This window comes from Sturnira hondurensis, unplaced genomic scaffold (genome assembly GCF_014824575.4).
Source record: "Sturnira hondurensis isolate 20B ecotype Veracruz unplaced genomic scaffold, ASM1482457v3 Scaffold0011256, whole genome shotgun sequence".
NCBI classification, from domain to species: Eukaryota; Metazoa; Chordata; class Mammalia; order Chiroptera; family Phyllostomidae; genus Sturnira; species Sturnira hondurensis.
Genome location: NW_028083887.1, coordinates 97,804 through 112,935, shown reverse-complemented (window position 1 = coordinate 112,935; position 15,132 = coordinate 97,804). Strand labels below are relative to the sequence as shown.

Sequence of the window (15,132 nt, the reverse complement as noted above, 5' to 3'; positions counted from 1 at the left end):
AAATCCCATTCAATATAGCAAAAGAAAAATAAAATACCTAGGAATAAACCTAACCAAGTAGGTAATAGACCTATACACAGAAAATTACACAACACTGAAGAAAGTAATCAAGGAAGACACAAACAAATGGAAACATATACCATGTTCATGGATTGGAAGAATTAACATCATTAAAATGTCCATACTACCCAAAGCAATTTACAGATTCAATGCAATACCTATTAAAGTACCAATGGCATATTTCACAGACATAGAACAAACACTTCAAAAACTTATATGGAACCATAAACGACCCTGAATAGCAGCTGCAATTTTGAGAAAGAAGAGCAAAGTAGGAGGAATCACAATACCTGATACCAAACTGTATTATAAGGCCACTGTAATCAAAACAGCCTGGTACCAGCATGAAAACAGGCACATAAACCAATGGAACAGAACAGAGAGCCCAGAAATAAATCCAAGTCTCTACAGTCAATTAATATTCCACAAAGTGGGCAGCAACATAAAATGGACTATAAATAGCGTCTTCAACAAATGATGTTGGGAGAACTGGAGAGCTACATGCAAAAAAAAAAATGAAACTCAAGCACCAACTTACACCATACACCAAAAATTAATTCAAGACTTAATTTGGATAAAAGACTTAAATATAAGCCATGACACCATTAAAGTCATAGAGGAGAACATTGGCAGGAAAATATCAGATATTTCATGCAGCAACAGTTACTGATATGTCTCCTAGAGCAATGGACATAAAGGAAAGAATAAACAAATGGGATCTCATCCAAATAAAAGGTTCTGCACAGCTAAAGAAAATAGTATTTTAATAAAAAGAGAACCAACTGTATGGGAAAACATATTTGCCAATGACACCTCAGACAAGGGTTTAATCTCCAAAACATACAAAGAACTTACACAACTCCACCCTAAGAAGACAAGCAACCCAATTAAAAAGAGGGCAAAGGACTTGAACAGACACTTCTGCAAGGAGGACATACACAAGATCCAGAGACTCGTGAAACGATGCTCAATATCACTTGCTATCAGAGAGATGCAAATTAAAACCAAAATGAGCTACCACCTCACACTGGTCAGAATGGCCATCATAAACAAAGCAACAAGCAACAAGTGTTGGAGATGTTGTGGAGAAGAGGGGAACCTAATCTATTGTTGGTGAGATTGTAGACTGGTACAACCACTATGGAAAACAATATGGAATTTTCTCAGAAAACTAAAGGTGGACCTGCCTTTTCACCCAGAAATTCTACTGCTAGGATTATATCCTAAGAAACCTAAAACACCAATCCAAATGAAGCTATGCACCCAATGTTCATAGCAACACAATTTACAATAGTCAAGAATTGGAAACAACCTAGGTGCCCATCAGTAAATGAATGGATCAAAAAAGTATGGTACATACACACAATGGAATTCTATGCAGCAGAAAGAAAGGAGCAGCTACTACCCTCTGCAACAGCATGGATGGAATTGGAAAACATTATGCTGAGTGAAATAAGCCAGGCATTGAAAGACAAATACCATATGATCTCACCTTTAACGGGAAGCTAAACAAGAAAACAAGCAAGCAAGCAAAATATAACCAAAGACACTGAAATAGATAACAGGGGGACAGTGACCAGAGGGGAGAGGGGAGGGAATTTTAGGGGGAAAAGGGGATGGATTTACAGAAACTAGCATAAGGCACACATGCACAACTAAGGGAGGTGGAAATGGGATGGAGGTGGGGAGCACTGGAGGGTGTGCTGGAATGGGAGTAATAGAAAACTGTACTTGAACAACAATTAAATAAAAATAAATAAATCTTCAACTGGGAAAAGGGTTATTGCATTTTTGGTTGTACACAGGGTAATTGTATCTTGTTAGGTCAAAGTAGGACCTTGTTATTTTCCTTTTTGGCAGTTTCAGTATGTTTTAAGATGTATCTGGGTGCCAAGTTGATCAAGGGTATAACTTATGATTGATCACTTTTATGTGTGAACTTGGCTAGTCCACAGTACCTGGATATTTGGTAAACATTATTGTAAATGTACTGTGAGGGTGTTTTTTTGTCAAGATTAAATTTTAAATCAGTGGACTTTGAGAATGGCTGTGGGCCTCATCAAAGCCATTAAACGCCTTAATAGAAAAAGAATGGACAACTGTGGGGGAATTGACTGTGGGAACAAGTGGTGGGCTGGGTGGAGGAGGGCAAATGGGAAAATGGAGACAACTGTAACGGAATAAACAAGAATAAAAAAATGAAAAAAAAGAGTGACCTCATTGGAAAAAGAGGAAATTTTACCTGAAGGTGCCTCTGGACTCCAGTTGCACCTCTGTTTTGGATGTCTAGCCTCCCCTACAGATGTTGGTTTTTCTAAGCTTCCACTCACATGAGATTGGAAAGATAGACAGATATAGATGTGTGTGTGTGTGTGTGTGTGTGTGTGTGTGTGTGTGTATGGAGAGAGTGAGAGATTGATATCTTTTGTATGTCTGGGGAACTCTGATCAATACTGCTTGTATACCTAATACTTGGGTCTCTGGTAATTCCTCCCACACCCCATCCACCTCCTCAATGTGAGTAGTTTGGACCAGATACCTAAGGGTATATTTCTTAAACCCAAATCAAATACTATAAGTCACATTACATAATTCTTAAGCATTTCTGTCATAAGACAGTAAGGCAGCAGGCCAGGCTTGCAGCCCAGGGTGAGAGGAGTGTACCAGAAAAAGCAAAAGCACAGAGGAGCACGGACCCTTACCACTTTTTCAGTAAACTGGACTAGGCTTTTTGGGCTCCCAAGGACCTTTCCTGGCAGCCAAGTGGGAGCACAGGAATTGTGGCTCAATGTGTCTCAAATAGGTGTGTCCTGTAGATCCTTACCTATTGCTTCCACACTGTTGAAACAAAAGTAGAAAATACCCCAAAAGTCCCACCAATTTGGGGGCACTTAACTCATAGTGACAACTGTCCACATGCCCCCATAAAATGCAAAATAAAAATCTACTCCAAACTCCTTAAATCTCATCCCGAAAGATTAGTACTGTATACAACTTCAGCCTAAATGAGTGCATTTTCCCAAAGCTGAATGATTAAGAATCAGATACTCTGAGGAGTGATTGTGATCACTCTCAAAAGTGTGAAGAAAATAAAACTGAATTAGAAAAAACAGCTAAATTGGTTTGCATGTACCATTTTGACCAAAAAGCCTTGAAGATTTAGTATTTTTAATAGAATGTCATCATGTGTTATCATACACACAATCACACAAAACCAAAGAACCATGCTGATTTCACATTGTTGAGTTAAATAAGAGTTACAGAAAGATTCCTACTACAAATAAAAGATTATGGGTACTCTCAGAATAGAACCAGACGTGTGAATTCCAATGCATACCTGACACATCTATGTTGGACCTCCATTTCTCTCTAACCACACTCCAAACACAAGATTACACCAGATGCATTTGCTTTGCAGCTATTTAAGTAAATGATCTCTGTGGACTCATTGTCTGGGATATTGTATACAAGGCACACTGTCAATTGCAAATGAATAAATACATCTTGGAACTGAAAGAGAGCTGTTTCTGCATCCTGACAAGTATCTAAGATATTCTCATGTTACAGATGGAGTAAATATAAACCACAAGTCAGGATTATTGGAACAGCTTTATCATGGATTTAGGGCTGTAGCAACAGTGTATGGAATACCGTGAATACATATGGGGTGGATAAAACAGACAAGAAATTGGGTGATGACATAGATATAGAAACACTCCAAAAAATTAACCACGATAAAAAATTACATACCTTCAGTATTTAGACAGCTGTACAAAATAAAATCATGACAATGAAACAAAGATTTGGGGGTACGGGTGTGGGACAAGTCGACTTGGGTGGAAGAGGAAAGGAATAAAGCATTCTCATTTTTATACTGCAGTTTTTGGGAAGAGAGCCATTTGCTCTATTCTGATCCTATTATATTGTTTATTCTCCCACTATTATGGAAATAGGTCTTTGGGATACAGTAATTTTCAGTCAACTAAATTCCTGTGGTGGCAAGAGGAATAAGCTAAACAAAGGTAGAATCACTGGGTCAATGTCTTTTACTTCCCTCCAAAGGCAAAGGTGGATGTGTCAGCGTGGTAACAGGCAAAGCCACTTGGTTAATATGAGTCATCAGATGCCCTGTCCTGAGGGGAAGATGGTTTCTTGCAGAATGAGGTGAAGGAGGTGGTTCTGCTAGGCACTCAACAGTGGCCACATCTCCACCTGCAGCGATTTGATGGCTTCCGTGTCCTTTTCGTGGGTAGCCATGACCAAGGACTGGAGCAGCAGGAAGAGCTCCTCGGGATGCTGGCCACTGGTCTCCTGCCCGTGGCTGTCAAAAGCCTCCCAGGAGTACTTCTCCAAGGTGTGGGCATGCTCTGGAAGGAGCTTGGCGGGCGGTGGTTGCAGGAGCAGCAGCAGCAGCACGCGGGATACCTCACAGGGTACCAGGATGTCCGAGAAGGCACCCAGTACTGCGGGAGAGGGAGCGGCCGCAGAGCTAGCATTTGGAGGGAGCAGAGCGGCCTGCAGGGCTGGGGACGCACCGAGTCCACGCTGGAGGCCTAATGGCTGCGGCTGTACCTGAGGCTGTGGCTGCAGCGGGACCGGCGGCAGCAGCTGCACCGGGTGGCTGCCGTACTCCCGCACCAGGCGTTGCATTCGCGTGAAGAGCGCCAAGGCGCCATTGTAGTCGCGCGCCAAGAGCTGGCAGGAGGCGGCGTCGCCGAGCGCCTGCAGCGCTGCCAGGGGCAGCTGGGGCAGCTGCAGTTGGGCGGCGCGCTGGAAGTGGACAGCGGCAGCGCCCGGCTGACCCAGGTCGCGCAGGGCGGCGGCCAGCTCCAGGCACAGGGCGGCGGCTGCGGCCGGCTGGCCCAACTCAAGGTGCAGACGCACAGCAGCACCCAGGGCGCTGGCTGCTGCCTGCAGCGGCTCCCCATAAGCGGCGGGGCAGACGAGGCGCTGGCGCGCGTCGCGCTCCTGCCGCAGGAAGAGGCAGGCAGCCTCGGTGAGGGCCAGAACTTCCCCGGGCCCGTGGAAGAGCACCTGATGGCAGCGCGCAACCGCCAGCTGGCACCAGGCCGCTTAAGGCAGGCACTCCTGGGCACGCAGCTCTCGGCCCAGTTGTCAGAACTGCTCGCTGGCCTCCGCCACGTTAGGCTTCCGCAGGAACCGCTTTTTCAGTTTGTTCAACATCTGGCAATACCTGGCCAAGAAGTTCCCAGCATGGGGCCCTGGGCCCGAATAGCCACCCAAGCTGGCAGCGGGTGCCGCCATGTTCCCAGCCTGAGCGCTTCCACTGAGCGGACTTTGCCAGTGCAGGCTAACTGCTACTTAACCTTCATCCTGCTTGGGGTTGCTATGCCTGAGCGCCTGCACAGGATCTCTCAATGGAAACACACGCCCCCTCCTGGCAGTATGATAAGTAAATCTCGGGCTCCTGGGACTAGGCCTTGGTAATAAAAGTATAAACAAGACATGGATCGTGGGGCGGGGCCTGACCCAGCGCCCTTTGTTTCTAGGTGACAGCTTGTTACCTCGGTTGCTATGGTACCTCCCAGCACCTCTAAGAAAACAGGACCAAAACTAAACTTGTGATCCCCCGTGACCATTCCGATTTTGGATTTTCTTGATTGCCCTCCACTTTCCCTCCTCAATCTCCCCGTCCATCCACTGCCCCATTGGAGTCCACGCCAACCCCTTTGTCCCCTCCTCCATCCCGCACCCGAGTTGGCATGACACATTCACCCTATCACGATGCCTTAGTCATGGTCTAAGTACTCCACCCCCATGAACACCATCCTTCGGGGAACTTTGATGGGCTTCGACTTGCTCAGAGGCCGTGGGGGAGTCTTCCACACCCCATCCTCACAGCCATCTCAGGCAGCCTCTCCCACCCAGGGCCACGCCCTGCACTGTCACCTCCAGAGGCTGCTCCTCTCACCGTCCCTGACTCCACCCTCACCCACTGGCAGACACCCCGCCCCGATCCCTCCAATGAGTTTCGTCCCTCAGACCCCCCACAGACACAGTGACCAAAGCAGGCACATGGGTTTCTTTCAAGAATAAACAGTTTATTTTCAATGGGTTTGCCCAAGGCACCAGCCAGGCTTGGGCTGCTTGGGCTGCAAAGAGGCCTGGCACCCTGGGGTTGAGGCCCAGAGAACCCATGTCCTGTTGGGCAGCTACTGCCAGCCCGGGGCCACTAGGGAAATGGTGGTGCTTGCAAAGAAGACACTGAGCAGGGCATTGTTGTGGATGGCCATGTCCACGAGCTGTGGGGTGATGAACCTGCAGCCGCTTCTCTGGGCCTCGTTCCCGGCCAGCTGCAGGACCGTGGCGGTCAGATACTGTACGATGGCCGCAAGAAACACGGGTGCAGATGAGGTCAGATGCTGGGCGTAGTGGCCTTCACGCAGGAGGCGCTCCAGGTGGCTGACAGAAAAGAGTAGCTCAGCTCTAGCCGTGCGGGTGCGGATCCGCCTCTGGCGACGGTGACCGGTACCGGACGACCCCCTACGGCTCCTTCGACCAGGCATGCTGGGCTTTGGGTGCTCTTGTTCCCACCGGCGTAGCTCTGCAGTGTGCTGCGGGGTGCTGCGGGGTGTCTCCGTGCGGCAAGGTGCGGTCAGGTGCGGCCAGGTGCGGTCAGGTGCGGTCAGGTGCGGTCAGGTGCGGTCAGGTGAGATTGGGCAGTTGGTCCCAACCTCTCTGGATGGCCAGTACACAGGCCCTTACTGCGTATCCTAGCGACCACGGGCCGGCCCCTGATTGGTGGAGGCACACGCTGTGTGACACCGAAGTTCCATGAGGTCACTGCTTTCCCATTGGGCCTTGCGGGCCTGGGCCTGCCAAGCAAGGGCGCTGGTGGCACCCTGCGCACGCGGCCCACTGGACCCTCTCTTCGACGGAGCTCTCTGTTTCCTCTGGACAGGAATGTTGTACGGAAACAGCAACAAACGTGTGTGATCCCGTGGCACCAGGTCAACACTCGTGGTGTCGGATGGCCATCACAACGGTCTACTTCCACGATGTTGGGACCACTCCAAAAGAAACCCCTGCACCCATCAGGCAGTCATTCCCCACTGCCCGCCCCCTGCCCCGCTCCCCCTGGCCAACAACCTCTCCTCTCCCCGAGAACCCAGGCGAATAGGAGCCTGCTTCCTGTACATAGAGGTGTGTCCACTCTAGAGACTTCTAGAGATGCAGCCATACAATAAATAGGTGGCCTTTTGTGTCTGGCTGCCTTCACTTAGCATAATGTTCTTATGGTTCACTCACATGCCAGCATGCGTCAGCACTTGAGTCTTCCATTGTGTGGATGGACGACGGGTTGTGCACCCGTTCATCAGCTGATGGCCTTTTGGGTGATTTTCACCTTCTGGCTGTTGTGACTAGCGCTGCGGCGAACATTCCTGTACAGGGTTCTGTTTGAACATCTGTTTTCAGTTCTTCTGGGTATATATCTAGGAGTGGAATTGCCAGGCCATAAGGTAATTAATTCTGTGTTTAACTTGCTGAGGAACCGCCCGACTGGTTTCCACGGCGGCTGTGCCATTTTGCACTCCGAATGACAGTGTATGAAGGTCCCACTTTCTCCACATCCTCACCAAAACTTGTTATTTTCCTGTTGCCTGGCTGATAATAGCCATCGTAGTGGGTGGAAAGTGGTATCTCGTGGTTTTGATCTGAATTTCCCTAATGGCTAATAATGTCGAGCCTCTTTCCATGCGTCTCTTGGCCATTTGTACATCTGCCTTGGAGGAAACAGATGAACTTTCAAGTCCTTCGTCTGTTTCCTAAAACTGGGTTGCTTGCCTTTCTGTTGCAAGAGTTCTTTATGTACGCTGGAAAATAGGCCCATTATCAGATATACGATTTGCAAATGTTTCTCCCATCTTATAGGTTGTCCTTTCACTTCCTAGATAGAGTCCTTTGAGTCACCAAAGTTTTTAATTGGGATGGCATACCATTTCCTCTTTTTTTCTCTGTCTTTTATGGCCATGCTTTTGCTCTCATGTTTTGTAACTGTTGCCCACTCCCAGGTCATGGGGGCGTGCATCTATGTTTTATTCCAAGAGTTTTATAGTTTCTGTCTTTACCTTTTGGTCTGTGACCCATCAGAATTAATATCTGTACATGCTGTGAGTTTGGGGTCCATATTCATCCTTACATGTGTGGCTATCCAGTTGGCCTGTCAGTTTTTGTTGAAGAGATTTTTCATTCAGCCATTGAATAGTGTCGGCACCATTATTGCAAATCAACTATTTATTGACATATGGGCTTATTTCTGACTCCAAATTCTGAAACATTGGCCTATAATCATTATTCCAGTGCCACACTTTTTAGGATAGCTTTTCAGTAAGCATTGAAATTGGGAAGTGAGAGTCCTCCAACTTTGTTCTTCATTTTTGAGATTGTTTTGGCCGTCTGCATCCCTTGCATTTCCATGTGAATTTCAGGATCACCTTGCCAATTTTTACAAAGATGCCAGGTTAGATTGTAACAGGCATGGCACCGAATCTGTATATTGCCTTGGGGATTATGGTCATCTTAACGATATTAAATGTTCAGTCTACTAACATGGGATGACTGTCCATTTATTTCCATCCTTTTTAATTTCCTTCAGCAATGTGTTGCAGTTTTCAGGGTACAAGTCTTACATGTCTTTAGTTAAATTTATCCCTCAGTATTTTATTCTTTTGGATGATACTGTAGAAGGAATTATTTTCTTAACCTCATTTTTTGGATTGTTCCATGCTAGTGTATAGAAATACAACTGATGGTTGCACATTGATCTGGGATCCTGCAACTCTGCTGAACACTTACTGCATATTTGAGTAGGTTGCTGTGTTTCCGGTGTGTTCTTTAGTGTTGTATATGTGCACACACACATTTATATATACGAATGTGTCGTCTACGAACAGAGATAGTTTTACTTGTTCCTTTCCAACTGGGATGCCTTTTATTTATTTGCTCTGCCTATTTGGCTTGACTAGAACGTTGAATACAATGTTGCATAGAAATGTCAAGAAGAATGTTCTTATCTTCTTCCTGATGCTAGGGGCAAAGCACCCAACCTTTCATCATTATGAATGATGTCGTTTGTGTGTTTTTCATAGATGCCTTTCATCAGGTTGAGGAACCCAGTCTTTTATCATTATGAATGATGTCGTCTGTGTGTTTTTCATAGATGCCCTTCATCAGGTTGAGGAAGTTCCCTTCTGTTCCTATTTTGTTGAATTTGTTTTCATGAAACGGTGTTGGATTTTGTCAGATGCTTCCCTTTCCCCTACATCTATGAGTTGATCACGAGGCCCTCCATCTCTGTGCATTCTATTAATATAGTGTATTACATTAATTGATTTAGATATGTTACACTCATGGTCACAGTGTATAGTGAGTGGTCCATAAATTTTTTTTGTTGAAAGCATAGGTTGGGTCAGGGAAGCTGCTTGAGGGTAAGTGTGAGTGTGTGAGTGTGTGAGTGTGTGAGAGTGTGTGTGTGTGTGTGTGTGTGTGTGTAGGGATCTGTAGCCTGATGAAAGGCTGAGGCATTGGGGGGAACCTGCGATTATTTTACTGAGGCTTGACAGCAGGGTGCCTATGGGGGACTGGTGGTTGATGTGGCTGGAGGAGGGGCTGGCAGGAGCCAAGACTTGGAGGTTCTGGTAAGCTATGCTCAGGTTTTGGAATACCTTCTAGGGTATTGTGTGCCCACTAAGGTCATTAAGCTTTGGAGTGATATGGCCTGATTTGTTTCCATTGATATCATTCTGGCAGTTGTGTGGGAATAGAATCAAGGACTGAGATTGGAGTTCAAAAGTTGCTGCAGGATCTCCGTCAAGGAATGATTATGTTAAACTTCTTGAGTAACTATCAAACTCTTAGCCTACTCCTAGAGTTTTCCCTTATTTCCTCAAGTTAGCACCATTCACTGCAAAATGTAAAGGATTGGAAGCCTTCCTAGTGCTGGTGAAATCTAACCATTGCAATTTGGGGGTTTTGCTCACAAAGGTATTTACTTAATTTTTTCTACATATTCCATTAGTCCATTTTTTTCAAGTTAGAGAATATTAAATCTTATTCACAAAATTTAACTTACTCTTACTTTGCACCCTCAGGATTGTTTCTGGGGTATGGGGGCAGAGTACAAAGTATGGTAAACAGACTTCCGCCAAGATGGAGGCATAGGTGGAAACACTGTGCCTTCTCCCACAACCAAGTTTGAATACAACAAAGGTTTGGAGAACAAAGACACAGCCAAAGAACAGAAAATTGAATTATACGGAAGTCCGACTACAACTAACCGTTCAACCGGGAGGGTAAGAGGGGCGGAACCAGCAGTGGAGCAGGGTCGGGGCAGGAAAGATCCCCAGACCTAGGCACGCAAGTGGCCCAGACCCAGTCAGGGTGTAGGGCAGACTGACCACAGTCGCACATTCTCGCACAGTGAGACGGACCACGCAGGCCCCAGGGGGCGAGGGCTGATGGCGGTGGCACACTCGCATGCAATGGGACAAAACACGTGGGCCCTGGTGACGGTGGCAGTTGCCGCACCTGTGGGGGCCGTGGCGGGAGGCAGCAGGCGAGGCGCCATTGCTCCTCTTTGACCCCGCCCCCACATACAGAGTCACAACCTAGCGACTTAGTTGCCCTGCTCTGGTGAACATCTAGGGCTCCTCTGATCCTGATACGTAACAGGCACGAAAAGCCCAAAAGATGGCGCAAGAAGAACTCAAAGCCCCAGAGCCCATAACTCTAAGCGACCGAGAGATTGCCAGCCTCTCAGAAGCACAGTTCAAGACACTGGTTACCAGGATGCTCACAGAACTGGTGGATTATAGTCACAAATTAGAGGAACATATGAAGGCTAAACTAATTGAAATGAAGGGAGATGCACAGGAAACCAATAGTGATGGAAAGGAAATTGGGATTCAAATCAGGGGAGTGGACCAGAAGGAAGAACAAAACATCCAACCAGAAAGGAATGAAGAAATGAGAATTCAAAAAAATGAGGAGAGGCTTAGGAACCTCCAGGACATCTTTAAACATTCCAACATCTGGATTATAGGGGTACCAGAAGGGGAAGAGGAACAGCCACGAGTGGAAAACTTATTTGAACAAATAATAAAGGAGAACTTCCCCAATCTGGCAAAGGAAATAGACTTCCAGGAAATCTAGGAAGCTCAGAGAGTCCCAAAGAAATTGGACCCAAGAAGGAACACACCAAGGCACATCATAATTACATTATCCAATATCACAATGAAGGAGAGAATCCTAGAAGCAGCAAGAGATAAGAGGACAGTCACCTACAAAGGAGTACCCATCAGACTGTCAGCTGATTTCTCAAAAGAGACCTTACAGGCAAGAAGGGGCTGGAAAGAAGTATTCCAAGTCATGAAATCCAAAGACCTACAGCCAAGATTGCTTTATCCAGCAAAACTTTCATTTAGTATGGAAGGACAGATAAAGTGCTTCTCAGATAAGGTCAAGTTCAAGGAGTTCATCATCACGAAGCCCTTATTATATGAAATGCTAAAGGGACTTATATAAGAAAAAGAAGATGAAAAATATGAACAGTGAAAGGACAGCAAACTCACAGTTATTAACAACCACACCTAAAACAAAAGCAAACTAAGAGGACAGCTAGATCAGGAGTGGAACCATAGAAATGAAGAACACATGGAGGGTTAGCAACAGGAGAGTGGGAGGAGGAGAAGGGGGGAGGAAAGTGCAGAAAATAGCATAGACAGTAGGTAGAAAATAGATAGGGGGAGGGCAAGAATAGTGGGGGAAATATAGAATCTAAAGAACTTGAGACACGTGGTTATAAACTAAGCAGGGGAGAATGGTGGGGGAGGGAGTGTGCGGGTGGAGGGGAATGAAGGGGGGAATAGAACAACTGTAATGGTATAATCAATAAAATATATTTAAAAAAACAAAGTATGGTAAATGAATCATTCCCTTATAGGAATCCTTTTATCAAAAATTTTTTGGAGGACACTTTCCTTCTTTTCTCCCTCCTTTCCTTCCTCCATCGTTCCCTTTTCCCTTTCCTTTTCTTTTCCTGCTGCCTTTTACCATTTCTTATTCATCTGTTAAGCATGATGGGGGAAGGGAGATTCTTGGCTCTTTCTTCACTACACCATATTTTACAAAGAAATCTCTTTTGGTTTTGAATATTTATTTTGTACAGGGATACATTCTGGTTTACTTATAGTTAATTAGTTTTATACAAATTTTAGATTTCTAGTCTTCCATATGTGGGACACTAATGGAGCAGAGATTATTAGGTTCCTTAACATTTTCATCATTTCATCAAGTCTAAAGTTAACCATCATCTCCAGTTTCATCCCAAATACTACAAAGACTATGTTAAAAGTCCATGTTGTCCAACATTTAGTTATAAGTTTGTCAGTTACACTGTTTTAAACAGTTTATTCTTTTTAGACTCATAGCCATGGCTACTAATTTCTTTGTTCACCATTCCTCTGTTACATCTTACTTCTTTCTTCTGTGTTCAGTTTGCCTATAATGGAAGAACATCTTTAAAGGTGTTCTTTTAGTGAGGGTTTGTGGGTAGGCCGCCTTCTCAATTGTTGTTTGAAAGAATATTTTTACTTCACCCTCATCTTTGATTGGTAATTTAGTTAGTTTTGACATTCCTTGCTATTTTTTCCTCCTAGCTGCTTTAGTAATATGAATTTCATTTTATTATGGCTGGTGAGAAATCTTTTGTCAATTTATTATCAGTTAAATAATAATTTAAGGAAAAAGTTGGTTTTTTTTCAAGTTTGCTTTTAAGATCTTTCCCCTTTTGTTTGTTTGCCTGTAGTTTCCCCATGATTTGTTTTTATTGTTTCAGTGTGTGGCTTGTGCTTTCAAAAAATGAGGAATCCTGTCTTTTATCATGTTTGGAAAATTTTCCTTCAATATCCTTCTGAATATTGGTTTACACCTTCTCCCTATTCTCCTGTTTGTCATTGCAGTGAGTTATCTTTGGACCTTTGCATCCCCCCACCCATATTTCTTAATCTTTTATACATTTGCTATCTCTCCTAGTTGAGTCCTGAATAATTTCCTTAGCTCTATCTTCCAGTTCACCAACCCCTTTCCTGATCTTTTGATGTTACTGGACATGTTGTTTTGAATTTCTAGAAGCTCCATTTGGTTATTTTAAGAAAAAAAAAACCCGGCCTCTTATTTTTTATTTTCTTTTTAAAAATATTTTATTTTTATTGTATTTTCCCATTACCCTTTATCCTCCTTATACACTCTTCCACCTCCCCCCTTCTCCCCCCCTGCAATCACCACACTGTTGTCCATATCTATGAGTCTTTTTTCCTTTTTGCTTTATCCCCCCATCCCCTATCTACCCCCAAGAACTGTCACCCTGCTCTTTATCCGTGAGTCTGTCTCTATTTTCCTTATTAGTTCAGTTTGTTCACTAGATTCCACATACAAGTGAAATCATATGGTATTTGTCTTTCTCTGACTGGCTTATTTCTCTTAGCATAATGTTCTCCATGTCCATTTATGCTGCTGCAAAGGGTAATTTTCCTTCTTTGTGGCTGAGTAGTATTCCATCAAGCCTTTTCTTTTTTCCACAGAATCTTGTTCTTTTCTTATTTTTTCCTGAGTATCTTAAGCTTATTTTATACTCTCTGCTAGTTCTATTATCTGAAGTTCTTGGTGGTCTAATCATGCTCATGATTGCTAACAATCACAGAAGGTATTTTCCTTGTGTGTTTCACAATTTTGATTGTGATTTTAGGGATTTCTCAGTAGAGCTTCATCTGTGGGATGTCTGGAGGTCTGAACTGAGGATGTGTTTCTCCAGAGAGGTATGTTTGCTTCTGCCAGGAGACCTGGAGTATCTTTGGATAGCATTTTTTTGCATTAATTTGTATGTTTGTGGTTTCTTTGAGTAAACAAGAGGTATTAATTTCAACCCCTGAATTGCATGAGAATAGCCCTAGAATTACAAATTATCAGTGGGAGCCTTTTATTGTCTTTCACCAGAACTCATGAAGAGACCAAACTCCCTTTTAATCTCCCCATGGTGATGAGCAGAATTTTTTAGTGTATCCTTTATTTGACTGTGTGGCCTTTGTCAGGTGCCAAGGCTTTTCTCCTTTCTCTGGTGGTCATTAAGTTCTACCTGCTTAATGTAAATTCAAATAACCATTGATCTGCTGTTTAAGTTCCTCTTTGTTTTTTGACACCTGAGAGTTACCTTCCATGACAAACTCATCATATGCATCAAAAGAGACATTTACCAAAACATATCCAGACTTTTAAGGCACTTTGTATCAGGAGGGCTTCCAGGTACCTAGTATGCATGATTTCCAGAAATGGAAATGATGTCCCTCTTTATAACTCACACAGCACTTAGAAGCTCCCACTAAATTTCCGGAAGAGGATGGTGATGAGACACAACATTTTTCATGAATAGGCCTAATGTATTTACAAAATAAAATAGGCAGCTTGTTAAGGCAGAAAAAGCCCAAGAGTTAAACGATCTGGGTTAGAGGACTGGCTCTGTCACTTGCTAAGTCTGTTTCTTCATCGGTAGAATTGGGCAGTGGTACCACTTCATATTAATACAAATAACCTCTGCTGCAAAAGACTGGTTTAGGTACTCTTGTTCTGAGCTCCCACAGATCCCTTGTAGCTACCTGGTATTACAATTATTTGTTGATAAGTCTGTCTCCCATGGTAAAATGTGATCTCCTTCAGGGCAGAAATTGTACTTGTCTTACCTTACTGTGTATGGCAGAGTAGTCAGTGAATAAAAAACATTGGAAACTTGCATATTTTTATTTGTTCTCTTAAATTATTACACTTCTAAAAGAGTAATTCCTGTTCTACAATTATTGATAGGCTACCAGGACAGTGCAAATCTATTCTTATTGTATATAAATTTTACGTGGGAACTTCCAAACTGATAGGAGTTTGTTGATTCATTCACCATGTTACATAATAACTAGTCTTGAAAACTTGTTAGACACTCATAACAGTATTTCAGTAAATTTTTCTCCTGTTGTTATTCAGTTGATGATACATTCCTAAGATAAGTGT

General features: G+C 44.1%; 2 protein-coding genes across 2 annotated transcripts; both read right to left on the bottom strand.

Annotated features, from left to right (window-relative positions):
• Positions 1-3,650: 3,650 nt before the first annotated feature.
• On the bottom strand, positions 3,651-5,410 carry LOC118996339 (40-kDa huntingtin-associated protein-like). The gene is given in 1 exon segment (XM_037059693.1): positions 3,651-5,410. A coding segment is annotated over 1 exon segment (1,083 nt). The 5' UTR covers positions 5,326-5,410; the 3' UTR covers positions 3,651-4,242.
• Positions 5,411-6,233: 823 nt separating this feature from the next.
• Positions 6,234-6,669, bottom strand: LOC118996333 (histone H2A-Bbd type 2/3-like). The gene has a single exon (XM_037059687.1). It carries the CDS (start codon positions 6,585-6,587, stop codon positions 6,234-6,236), a length of 354 nt encoding a protein of 117 aa, XP_036915582.1. The 5' UTR covers positions 6,588-6,669.
• Positions 6,670-15,132: the final 8,463 nt, after the last annotated feature.